Source organism: Vulpes vulpes, chromosome 3, assembly GCF_048418805.1.
Source record: "Vulpes vulpes isolate BD-2025 chromosome 3, VulVul3, whole genome shotgun sequence".
Lineage (NCBI taxonomy): Eukaryota > Metazoa > Chordata > Mammalia > Carnivora > Canidae > Vulpes > Vulpes vulpes.
The window spans coordinates 145,682,627-145,695,684 of NC_132782.1; the positions used below are offsets into that span (position 1 = coordinate 145,682,627).

Here is a 13,058-nt window from a genome sequence, read left to right on the forward strand (position 1 = left end):
CAATATATGAGGCATCTAGGTTTTAAGGTTTAAATTGGTTTTAATGTCATATTGGTTCCCTCTGAGATTAATGACTTAAAATGTTTCACATGTAATTCTATATTTATATGCATCACTTTTTACCATTCTGAAAATTATAATTTATCAGATTTAGAAATCATCTATTTAGATAGCCAAGTAGATCAACAGAAAAGGCCAAGCATCTGCATTGGGCTCCCTGCTCAGCAGGGAGTCTGCTTCTCCCTCTGCTCCTCCCCCTGCTTGTGATTTCTCTTTCAAATGAATAAAATCTCTAAAAATGTATGTATAAACATGGCCAAAATTGTGTGCTTTATACAAAGAACCTGGAGATTTGCCAATGTTGTGTTCCTCGGGGGAAATAATGGTTAAATTCTCGTGAAACAGTTAAGTACTGTGCTTTCACAGAGATTTTTTTTTTACTTCTATTCTATTATTGGGTTTAGTAATTACCTATAACCTTCAATCATAGTCATTACAATGGAGTGAATATTTCCATCCCCCCCAAATTTATACATTGAAATCCTAGTCCCCAGTGTGACAGTATTGGCAAATGAAGGCTTTGGGAAGTAATTAAGTCACATAAAAGTGGATGGGATTAGTGCCCTGTAAAAAGGGACCCCAGAGAGCTCTCTGACCCTATTTCTGCCGTGTGAGGATATAAGAAGTCAACAGTCTATTACACAGAAGTGGGCAGGTGCTCTGATAACGGACTTTCCAGCCTCCAGAACTTTGAGAATTCAGACATTGGTGATGTAGGCCAGCCTATTGTTTTGTCATTGCATCCTGAACTAACACAGTCATCTAAGGATAGTTTCTGTTTTACTCTGATGCCAGCTCGAAGGCTCTACTCTAAGCTACAGGCCAAAGCTTGTGCTTTCAGGGACAGTTTCAAAGTCTCAGGGGCAGGATCAGATACTTTGAACTATTGATAGATACTTCCGTAGTCTGTACTTTTGGGTACAGACTTCCAAGTGGACATAACTTAGACAAATTTCTCAGCACACCATTATACTAAGTCAGGATTTCCAGGACTATTTAGTCTGGAAGAGAAGTTTCTTCTTCTTCTCCTTTTCCTTCTCCTTCTCCTTCACCTCCTCCTTCTCCTTCTCCTCCTCCTCCCCCTCCCCCTCCCCTTCTTCTTCTTCTTCTTCTTCTTCTTCTTCTTCTTCTTCTTCTTCTTCTTCTTCTTCTTCTTCTTCTTCTTCTTCTTCTTCTTCTTCTTCTTCTTCTTCTTCTTCTTCTTCTTCTTCTTCTTCTTCTTCTTTTTGGTATTAATTTTTTTCTATTTTCTGTGTAACTTTAAGTACATAGAGGTTTATTTCCACAGACCTCAGGAAATGGGTAGAAGTCAACAGGACGATCTCTCTTCCCACCAAAAAAGTTGCATATTTTGGGAAGTGTCTTAGAGAGAAAAACTAATCTAATTTACATCAGCAGTGCTGTGCAAGATTCTTACATAAGACCTAAAACCAGGTTGCGGTGGAGACTTTAGCCCTTTGATCAGGTGCCTGGACAGAAACCAAAAGCAGTTGAGCATGACAGGGCAAAGGAGGCAATGAAGGTGGACAGGCATCTAGCATGGAAGGAGGAATGAATTCCAGATTCTACGGAATTCCAGCCTCTGCTACCTTCATGCTCAGTGTTAGAAAAAGATGAACTTGCGTGAACATTCTGATGTGTTAATCCCTGGGGACTGCTTTATTCTTCCGGAAAGACTGTTTGTTGGTCAAATAACCCCCCAAAGTCTGAAAGCTAAAACACACCGGTCCTGGGGTGTGGTTCCCTAAGAATGCACTGGCGGTGTGGTTGGGGTGATAGGGAAAAGCCGTACCTTCCTACAGAAGATCAGCTGACCTGCTCTCCTGCCCCAAATCTCAGTGAAGGCAGGAAGCTGGGCTTCTCGGAGCAGAGAAGCAGTTTAAGAGCAGAAAGGTAAAGGAAATCTAGAAAAGAACCGTCCTGACGCAGATTTATCCCATGGTGTGAGGGGGAGGGCAAAGAACCCAGTGGCGCTTTGCTTATCCAGCAATTTCCGTCACTGTGGTGACCAACTTCTCCCCATTCCATAGGGTCCTGGGAATTCATTACAGTCACCCCCTTCGGTAGGAATGAGGACATTCATCTCAGATTTGGCGCTGACTATCTTGCAATCCAGGGAATTCTTGCTCAGGTCAACATGGCAGCCATGTGTTTTGTTGATGGAAATGGTTGGCACTTTACCCATTACCTGAACTTTGACATCCCTACTATTGTTTATCTCCACGATGCCCACCACGTCATCGAAGAGCAGACCGAGTGTCTTACAGCTATCTACCGTAATGGAGTTCATTTTGCCCTTGATTTGCAATGTTGTGTTGACACATTTGTATGTGCAAGCCACCTGCTTCAGCTCTGTGTCATCAATCACCAGGTTGGAAACATTTCCCGGATTTTCCACTCCCCACTTCTTGCCCTCCAGTTCAAGTACAGCTGGCTCCCTCTTTGTGGTTGGCTTGGGGGATGGGCTGACTCCTGGTTTAGGTGCAGGCAAGTGTCTGGGGCCGCTTCGTACTGGGCCTTCAGGGTGGGGTTCTTGTGAGTCTTCATGTCATCAGATACACGTTTCGGGGCACGTGTGATGTCTCCCCCTGATTAATCTGTGCAAACAGTGCTGAGCGGGAAGCAGACTCATCTGAGACTGCACTGGTGGGGACTGCTGGGGGGGGGCCTGGTGGGGGACAAGGGGGACCCAATCCAGCAGAGGGGCCCAATGGCGATCCACTCAATTCTTGTGCCACAGGCCCCGTTTGGCCCCAGGCCAGGCCGGTGGTGAGGAACTCCTTAATGGAAGCCTGTAGCTCTGTCCATAAACTCAAGTAAGCTTTGACCCAATCCACATGCTTCTTCCCGACGTCTCTGTACTCCTTGGGGACTCGGTCTGCGTGAAACAGGGCAGCACCTTCATTTCTTTCACACAGGGACCAGGCTTGGGAGCCATAGCCACCCACCCCAGGGCCTGGATACTCTCGCCGACAGCTGACAGGTGACTGAACAACCTGCTGCCTGGGTTCTTGCCCCGAAGGTTATCACTTCTTGGATCTGCTCTGAGATGGGCGCCAAGTCGGAAGGCCTGCTGCCTGCTGGCTGCGCCCCCCCAGAGGCTGGGACCAAGAGGGCTCGCCCCAACCTCAGAGCTGTGTGGGCCACGTCCGCTTGTTCCTGCACCCCCCCCCCCCCCCCCCCCCGGTCCCTATACTCACCTTGGGGCACTCTGCCACAGGACCAGCAGGGGTGCGTCAAATGCTTGCACACATGGAGCTGCTCTTGCTTTGGACGCTGTCTCCATCCCACAGGCGTGGCACAGGCTCGGGTCAGTGGCTCCAGGGCCCACTGCCCTCTCCAGTCTTTCCACCAGCTTTTGCACGTCAGCCCCCATGTACCACCTGCTCCGAGTCCCACCTCCCCTCCCCTCCTGACTCAGAAGGGAAGCTTCTTGAAAGCAGTTTACTGATTCAAGATCCAGCTGAACAATTAGAGAGAACTGGATGAGCCAATGAGGGGAATTTAATCATGGTTACTTATTTAGAATAGTGGTTGTTTTTTTTTTTTTTAAGACTTTATTTATTTATTCATAAGACAGAGAGAGAGAGAGGCAGAGACACAGGCAGAGGGAGAAGCAGGCCCCATGCAGGGAGCCTGATGTGGGACTTGATCCCGGGGTGGGGGTGGGGGGCCCACACCCTGAGCCAAAGGTAGACGCTCAACCACTGAGCCACCCAGGCGTCCCTAGAACGTCGTTCATGTAGTTGTAAGGTTCTGTTTCTGTGACTATATGAGGAAGCCCTTTTCAATTTTTTAGGCTCTCTTCAATTTAGTGGACTGAGCTTTTGTAAACTGGAAGTCTAAAATGGTGTCTGATTCTCACGGAGTCCCTAGAACTGAGAAACATTTTCTGAATTTCCTTACATTCTATGGCAACATTCAAAATGAATCTGTACTCACGTTTAACAGGATATAATTGAACAGATTAATTGTGTCACCAAGGCCACACCTGGTGTGTCATATTTGAGGATAATTCTCATCTAATCAGATTTGATAAGCACATTTTTTAAAAAACAAGTTGACTGTGTGTGTTGAGTCAATGCTTACAATGCTGTCCTGGTAAAACTGGAATGATACAGGGTTCCAGTTTTATAGGAAGTAAGGAAGAGCCCTTTTAGGCAAGCCAGGAAACTTGGTAAATTTTGGAGATGCTGAGAAGAGAAATTCACCCAAAATCTTAGGTATTACCAGAAAGCTTTGGTGCAGAGTTTCTTGGGTTTGGTTCCACAGCCTTGAGATACCAATTATAGAGGCTTTTAAAAGTCTGATTTGAGTGTCCTTATGAAAACTTACAGACAGAGGTTAATCCTGCAGCTTTAGTCATTGTTCAGCACAGTATGTCTCTGGATTTGCAAAGTAAATTCAAGGAGGCTTACATGGTTAATTAACATTGTGGCAGTAATCTGCCCAAACCTAATGAAACCTGTATTTTTGTATCAAGAATAATCTCAGCAGGTTATTTAAAATAACAAGGAAGAGGCTGTCAAGAACTTGGAAATGGATAAAAGGAATGACTGAGTGTCCTTTTAGTGGAGCGCGAGGTATTATTTAATGGATCCTGAGGGTATTAGCTGAAGGGGTATATACCTGTGATTGTCTTCCTAGGGGCTAGGCTGTTTTACAACTCTGTAAAGTTAGAAGTTAAATTATAGACAATGGATAGTAATGCAAGTGAATAATGAACTATAGCTGATTCCTGTGCTCCATGGAAAAGATGAGCCCTTTAGATTTTTTTTTTTGCCCTGAAAGTTATTAGTTTTATATCTCTTAGCAAATTCTTTTTAAGAATTTCAAACTGCCTATGTGTTTTTCAAATTCTCCCTTATATCAGTTTTGACATCTTAATGAGTTCCCTTCTTCATTAATGAGTTAAATGAAATCTTTAACACATTTTTAAAGTTGTTTCCTGTAGGATTTAATCTACAGTCTCCAAAGACCTTTTGTAGTATTTTCATCATGGGTAATGCATTCGAATTAATGGACTTCATTCTAGAGGCCATATAAAGAGCCATTTTTTTAAAAAAAAGATTTTATTTATTTATTTGGCAGAGTGAGAGATAGAGAGCACACACAAGCAGGGGGAGTGGCAGGCAGAGGGAGAGGGAGAAGCAGGCTCCCCGCCAAGCAGGAAGCCGGATGCAGGGCTGGATGCAGGGCTCAATCCCAGAACCCCAGGATCATGACCTGAGCCAAAGGCAGATGCTTAACCAACTGAGCCACCCTAAACAGCCATTTTTAAATCTGGAGGAGTGTTGGAATAATCTTTTCTCCCTTTATACAAATTGATGACTGTGGCATATTGCTGAAATATTTACTAAAATTTCCAGAAACATACCAGCTATGTTACAAAACATCAATTCAAATGTAGGTAACTAGGAATTGTGTTTGTAGTCTAGGACTCTCCCCATGCTGGCCGGAATGGCCCTAGCCAGTCAGTTTATATAAGTGGCAAGAAATCAAATATATAAATATTCATTCTTAGTCTATCACTGGATCAAAGAAGCAGAGAGAAGTAGGGTACAGGATGAGAAAAAATGAAACATGACAGAAGTAGAATTGAAAGGTAGAAAAATAGTATTTCATGGATTTTTAAGGACTATTTGGGTCCTAGATCCTTCCTAAAACTGACTCCATTCCTGTCCTTAGGACCCATGAGGACTTCAAAACACTTAAAATACATTTGCTCACTCTTTTCATAAAGTAGCTTAAGTTCATTTGTGACTAAAAAGTCTTGATAGTTATTACATAATTGCTTAATACTTATAATCAAGGGTATCTTAAATATTTTCATCATCATATAGCTTTGGAATACATTTATACGTCTGGAGGCCTTATGTTTAAAACTTGTATGTAAATTTTTGGAGTTATGTATTGTAAGTCCAAATCTGCATTTTGAATATATTCTATTTTACTTAGAATTTCTGTGTAATCTCTGTTTCTCTTTTTGAATTTTCATTTAAATTCTAATTAGTTAATATATAGTGTAATAGTGGTTTCAGGAATAGAATTTAGTGGTTCATCACACATACAACACCCAGTGCTCATCATAACAAGTGCCCCTTTTAATACCCATCATCCATTTAACTCATCCCCCATCCATTTCCTTCCAACAACCTTCAGTTTGTTGTCTATCATGAAGAGTCTCTTATGGTTTGCTCCCACTGTCTCTTTTTTTTCTTTTCCGATAGGTTCATCTGGTTCGTTCCTTAAATTCCACATATGAGTGAAATCGTATGGTTATTTGTCTGTCTCTGACTTATTTCGCTTAGTGTAATATACTCTAACTCCAACTACATCCTTGCAAATGGCAAGATTTCATTCTTTTTTGATGGCTGAGTAATATTCCATTATGCGTGTGTATAGTATATTGTGCATATTGTCTGTGTGTGTACACCACCTTCTTATCCACTCACTGTCAGTGGACACTTGGGCTCATTTCATAGTTTGGCTATTGTTAATAATGCTGCTATAAATATCAGGGTGAATGTAGCCCTTTGAGTCTCTATTTTTTTTTAAAGATTTTTTTATTTATTTGAGAGAGAATGAGGAGGGAGAGCAGCAGAGGGAGAGGGAGAAACAGACTCCCAGCTAAGCAGGGAGCCCATGCAGGGCTCAATCCCAGGACCCCGGAATCCTGACATAAGCCAAAGGCAGATGCCTAACCGACTGAGCCACCCGGCACCCCTTGAATCTCTATTTTTGTATCCTTAGGTAAATAACTAGTAATGTACTTGCTGGGTCATAGGGTGGCTCTATTTTTAACTTGTTGAGGAACCTCCTTGCTGTTCTCCAGAGTGGCTGCCCCAGTGTGCATTCCCACCCACAGTGCAAGAGGGTTCCCCTTTCTCTGCATCCTTGCCAGCATTTGTTATTTCCTGTGTCGCTAAGCTTAGCCATTCTGACAGGCGTGCTGCGGTATCTCATAGTGGTATATTTGCATTTCCCTGATAAGTGATGTTGAGCATCTTTTCATGTGTCTGTTAGCCATCTGGATGTCTTCTTTGGAGAAATGTCTGTTCGTGTCTTCTCCCCATTTTTTAACTGGATTACTTGTTTTATGGGTGTTGTTTGGGTGTAAGGTTAGGTTGTATATTTGACACTTTTTTTGTTTCTTGAGGTAGGCTTTATATCACAATGTACTTCCCTCCTAGAACTGCCTTTGCTGCATACCAAAGGTTTTGAACTGTCGTGTTTTCATTTTCGTTTGCTTCCATGTATTTTTAAATTTCTTCTTTAATTTCCTGGTTGACCTATTCATTCTTTAGTAGGATGTTTTTAACCTCCATGTATTTGTGGTCTTTCCAAGTTATTTCCTGTGGTTGACTTCAAGTTTCATAGTGTTGTGGTCTGAAAATATGCAGGGTTTGACCTCAATCCTTTTGTAGTTGTTGAAGGCTGATTTGTGATCTAGCACGTGATCTATTCTGGAGAATGTCCCATATGCACTTGGAAAGAATGTGTATTCTGTTGCTTTAGGATGAAATGTTCTATGTATACATTACCTTAAGTCCTTCTGGTCCAGTGTGTCATTCAAAGCCATTGTTCCCTTTTTGATGTTTTTGCCTAGAAGATCTGTCTATTGCTGTAAGTGGGGTGTGAAAGTCCCCTACTATTAATGTATTATCAATGAGTTTTTTTGTTATTGTCTATTATCTAGATATCTATCATCTATCTAGATCGATAATAGACAATATGTTTATATAATTGGGTGTTCCCAAGTTGGGTGCCTAACTATTTACAATTGTTAGATCTTTTTGATATACTGACCCATTATGATGTAGTGTCCTTCTGCATTGCTTGTTATAGTCTTTGGTTTAAAATCTAGTTTGTCGGGGATCCCTGGGTGGCTTGGTGGTCTAGTGCCTGCTTTCAGCCCAGGGCGTGATCCTGGAGTCCCAGGATTGAATCCCGCATCGGGCTTCCTGCATGGAGCCTGCTTCTCCCTCTGCCTGTGTCTCTGCCTCTCTCTCTCTCTGTGTGTGTCTCTCATGAACAAACAAAATCTTTAAAAAAAATAAAATCTAGTTTGTCTAATTTAAATATGGCTGCTCCAGCTTTCTTTTGATGTCCATTTACATGATAAATGTTTCTCCATCTGCTTACTTTCAATCTGCAGGTGTCTTTCGGTCTAAAATGAGTGTTGTAGGCTGCATTTAGATGGGTCTTGTTTTTTTTATCTTGTGATATCCTATTTGAAGCATTTAGTCAACTTATATTCAGAGTGATTATTGATTGATAGGAGTTTAGTGCCATCGTGCTACCTATAAAGTTGGGGTTTCTGGTGGTGTTCTCTGTTCCTTTCTTATCTTTGTTACTTGTAGTCTTTTTTCCCCAAAGAGTCCCTTTTAATATTTCTTGCAGGGCTGGTTTAGTGGTCATGAACTTCTCTAGTTTTTGTCTGTCTGGGAAACTATTTATCTTTCTATTCTGAATGACAGCCTTGCTGGATAAAGTATTATTGACTGCATAATTTTTTTCCATTCAGCACGTTGAATACATCCTGCCATTCTCTTCTGGCCTGCCAAGTTCTGTGGACAGATCTGCTGTGTGCCTACTCTGTTTTCCCTTAAAGGTTAGGGGTTTCTTTTCCCTTTCTGCTTTCAGGATTGTTTCCTCGTCTATGCATTTTGTGAAGTTGTCTATATGTCTCAGTGATGGCTGCCTTTTGTTGCACTTAATGGAGCTCTCTCTGCTTCTTGGATATCTGTTTCCTTCCCCATATTGGGGAAGTGTTCAACTATAACTTTCTCAAATAAATCTTTTGCCCCATTTTCTCTCTCTCCTTCTTCTGGGACCCCTATGATAGGAATGTTATGCTTTAAGAAGTTGCTGAGTTTCCTAAGTCAACATTTGTGATCCATTACCTTTCTTTCCCTCTTCTTTTCGGCTTCATTATTTTCCATAATTTTATCTTCTATATTACTAATTCATTCATCCTTGTCATTGCCTCCAGTTGGTTATGCATCCTGATTATAGAACTTTTTGTCTATTTTTTAATTATCTCTGCATTAAGGGATTCTCTAGCATCTTGGTTTCCTCAAGCCCTGCTAGTACCCTTGAAATTGTTGTTTTAAATTCTGGTTCAGGCACCTTACTTCTATCTGTATTGATTAAATCTCTAGCTGTGACTTCTTTCTATCTTTTGGAGTGAATTCCTGTGTCTTGCTTTTTTTTTTTTTAAGGTCACTGTTTTTGTGTTTCAGAATGTGTGCTAGGCTATTGTGTTTTGGTTGCTCCTCCCCTCAGGTCGGTCCTCTGCAAAAGCTAGATCCTATTTCTCCTAGACCTAGCTGAAGTTTTGCATCATTCTATGATCATCAGTAGACTTGTACACATGAGGGGTTTGTGCTGGTCTTCTAGGGGAGGGGCCTGCAAGGCCAATTGTCAGGTAGACTTGTTTTAGGGGAGATGCGCCTGCAGGATGCAGGGGAGCAGGGCTTGGTGTGAGTGCCTCCAGCCTCCACTGCGGGGTGCTGTGTTGCTCATTGAAGTTGGTTGGTGCTGATGAGTGGGGATGAGAGGGTGGGGTAGGCACTCTTCCCCAGAGTCTGTGCCTTCTACCTTCGGGAATCCCTCACAGAAGAGCAAATAATCACTTGTGTCCCCCCAGCTTCCACCAAATCCCTGCCTTCAACCTGTGTCCAAGCTGTCTGATAGGTGGCACAGTAGTCCCGTATTTTATCTCAAGTGTGCAGCTGGCTTTCAAAACTCTAAATTTTAGAGGCCTGCGCAGCGTGGGCCCACCGTGATCCTCTGGCAGAGGGCCGCAGCGCACTGTGGCTGGTGCTGGCTTGTCTCGGAAAACAGCGGCGTGACCATACGGCAGTTCAGAGTTTACGGTAATGCACAGCAAAAAGCCAGCACCAAGGCTTGCTGTCCCCAGCCAGGGTTTTTGTTCCTGTGCTAGTGAATAGGGCAACACATTGGCGCCACCAGTTTTTTGTCCCCCGATAGGCTGTGCCACTCCAAGAAGGGGAACTGTTTCTCCCTGTGCAACCCGGGGATCCTCGGGCCACGTTGCCCGCTCCCAGGTCTGCACCTTCCCTCCTCACCAGAGCACCACTCAGCCCACCAGGGACGATGCTGGCGATGGCTTAGGCTTCTAAAACTTCAGACTTTGAGCTCTGCTTCTTTAAAAACTTGCAATAGCCAGCCTCTCTCATTTTCCCAGTCAGTGGTTTTGGGGAAGAGTTTTTCTCATGCAGTTCCCTGTGTGCTGCTTTCACTCTTTCCGTGATTAGGGTTCCTTCCCCTCCAGTTCTTTTCTCCCCCAAATCAACTCTGCAGCTCCTGCCTTCCAAGAGGTGGCCACTTTTCTATGTGTGGATGTGCAGTTTGCTCTCTCGGTCCTCATTACTTGGGTGTTTAGAATGATTGGATACTTACCTAGCGGTGTTCGAGGGACGAGGCAAATTTCGGGTCTCCATTCTCCTCCAGCATCTAAACTCCCAGCTATGTGATACTCAATTTAATTAGGAAGTCTCTAAAACTCCTTACCGATCTCTAGCTGTGCCATTAAAGTACAATTTCATAATTAAGCACGAAAAGGAAGTCTTTTAAATATCTTTTGTAAAAGATTAGATTTTTTTTGTTTTCTTTAAGATTTTATTGACAGAAAAGAGAGAGAGCATGAGCAGGAGGGATGACAGGCAGACAGAGGGAGAAGCAGGCTCCCAGCTGAGCAGGATGCCTGACGCAAGGCTCGATTTCAGGACCTGAGCCGAAGGCAGATGCTTGACTGAGCCACTCAGGTGCCCCTAGATTTTTATCTTCTTAAGTGTAGCAAAAGAAGAAATGTATTTGGCCTTTGTCCCCAGTCCCTGGCTCTGAGCTCCTCAAACCCCTGGAATTTTCCGAGTGTCTGTTTTTATTTATAACCAAACCTTTCCAAAGATGATATGAGTTAATGCTAATGAGGCGACTTAGGGGTGGGGCCCCTAGTTGGGAATTTAGGATGGGGCTGATGACCAAAGACTAAGTATTTAGGTGGTGGTGTTACAGACTGAACGGTGTTCCCACAAAATTCGGTGCTTGAAGTCTTAATCTTTCCCCATGTGACTATATTTGGATATGGGCTGAGAGAGAGATGATTATGGTTAAATGAGGTCATAAAGGTAGGGCCCTAATCGAATAAGACTGGTGTTCTTATATGAAGAGAAAAACACCAGAGCTTTCTCTCTTCCTACGTATGTGCACAGACAAGAGCCATGTGAGAACACAGTGAGAAGCTGGAACTCTACAACCCAGGAAGAGACCTCACCAGAAACCAACCTAGACAGCACCATGATCTTGGACTTCTAGCCTCCAGAACTGTAAGAAACTAAATTTCTGTTTAAGTCACCGAGCCTGCAACATTTTGCTATGGCAGCTATATAGCCCACTAATACAGGTGGAAACTCTCAGCTCCATACTTGACCTCTAAGAAGGAGATAAGGGCTGAAGACCCTCCATAAAAACTCTTGAATACGAAGAGGTCCAGGAGTTTCCAAATTGGAAAACACTGAGGTACTAGGAGGGTGGTGCATTGGGAGGAGGTATGAAAACTCAGTGTCTTCCCCTATACCTCACCCTATACATCTATCTCTTCCATTGGCTGTTCTTCAGTGTGTCCTTTATAATAAGCCAGTAAAGTATGTCAAGTGTTTTTCCTGAGTTCTGTGCACCATTCTAGCAAATTATTGAATCTAAGGGTGGGTCATGGGAATACCCAAATCTGTAGCCCAATTAGACAGAAATGTGGATAGCCTGGGGACCCAGGACTTGTGACTGGTAACAAGTGAGTGTAGTCTGGCAGGACTGAGCCCTGAAGCTAACTATCTATTTGGAGTTTGCATCAGAATAGGACTGAATTATAGAAGATGCCCAGTTGGTGTCAGCAACACCATGTAGTATAACATATTTTAGCAGTATCTGATGTTAACTATTACAAAGAAACATCAAATTCACAAACTTTCTTACATTATTTAATATTTATATCTTTTGAGATGCCCATAATACCATCTAGTGAAACATGAGTGGGTAACTTTATGCAGTTCAAAATCAGAACAGGACTTTTTTTCAACACAGTAAATAAATCAAGCATACATTATTACACGAAGTAATGAAACTTCCTGAGAGAATACAGATATATGAATAAACACTCAACAATTTTATTTGTTTCTTTCCATAATGTATGCATGTGAAATGAGATTGTATACAATAGACCAAAGCCTACACAGGTACCAGGAATCATATAAAAATATTTTAAGGCAAATTTTATGAACTTATTTCTAAATAAGGCAAGTGAAATGTAGATTCAGAATTAAAAAGATTTTCAATAACTTCTGGTCATTGTATGGTGAGAATATGAACATTAAATTTTTTACTATTACAAAACTGAAAATGAATGCTTCCCAAATTGTAGCAAAATGAACTCCCCTAATATAATTCCACCGAGTCTAAAAAGACACGAATACGTTATTTAATGGCATCCAAATCCTATAATGCTTTCTCAATGTAAATTTTGGAACATTCTGAATACTTTTATAAGCCCACTTTTCAAAAATGTCCTTGGAAAAATATTGAAATCCAAAGAACTTCTGTTACTTTAAGTAGTTAAGAAAATAAATGTACTTTTCTAGGTTAATACAATTACAAAGTACTAAAGATAAACACATAATTTTAATGAAACCAAATCTTTTTGAGAAAAAGTAAGTCATAAAGTTAAACAAAAGTGGAAAACGGATACTAGAATCAGCTGCATAGATTTAGTTTGAGTGCTTATTTTAAAGTTTTACCAGAAAAAAATCTTAAAGCTCTTTATCTTCTTCCAAGATTAAAACAGTAGATTGTGTTCTAATAATTCAGCATTAATCACATTTCTATAGCCATCTCTTTATTTTTTATATCTGCCAATGTGTTCACGGGCTATAATAAGTCTTTGAATTTGTGCCGTTCCCTCATAAATCTGCAAGAGA

The 13,058-nt window shown here is 41.9% G+C and overlaps 1 protein-coding gene and 1 pseudogene across 1 annotated transcript in view; both read right to left on the minus strand.

Annotated features, from left to right (window-relative positions):
• Positions 1 to 2,039: 2,039 nt before the first annotated feature.
• LOC112924427 (adenylyl cyclase-associated protein 1-like) lies at positions 2,040 to 3,436 on the minus strand (annotated as a pseudogene).
• An 8,613-nt stretch (positions 3,437 to 12,049) lies between these two features.
• The window catches only part of ACADM (acyl-CoA dehydrogenase medium chain), a 31,391-nt gene continuing 30,382 nt past the window's right edge, over positions 12,050 to 13,058 (minus strand). Inside the window, exon 12 of the mRNA XM_072754858.1 lies at positions 12,050 to 13,048. Within this exon, the coding sequence (XP_072610959.1) occupies positions 12,977 to 13,048 (72 nt within the window). The 3' untranslated portion in view covers positions 12,050 to 12,976. The remainder of the gene's footprint in view (positions 13,049 to 13,058) is intronic.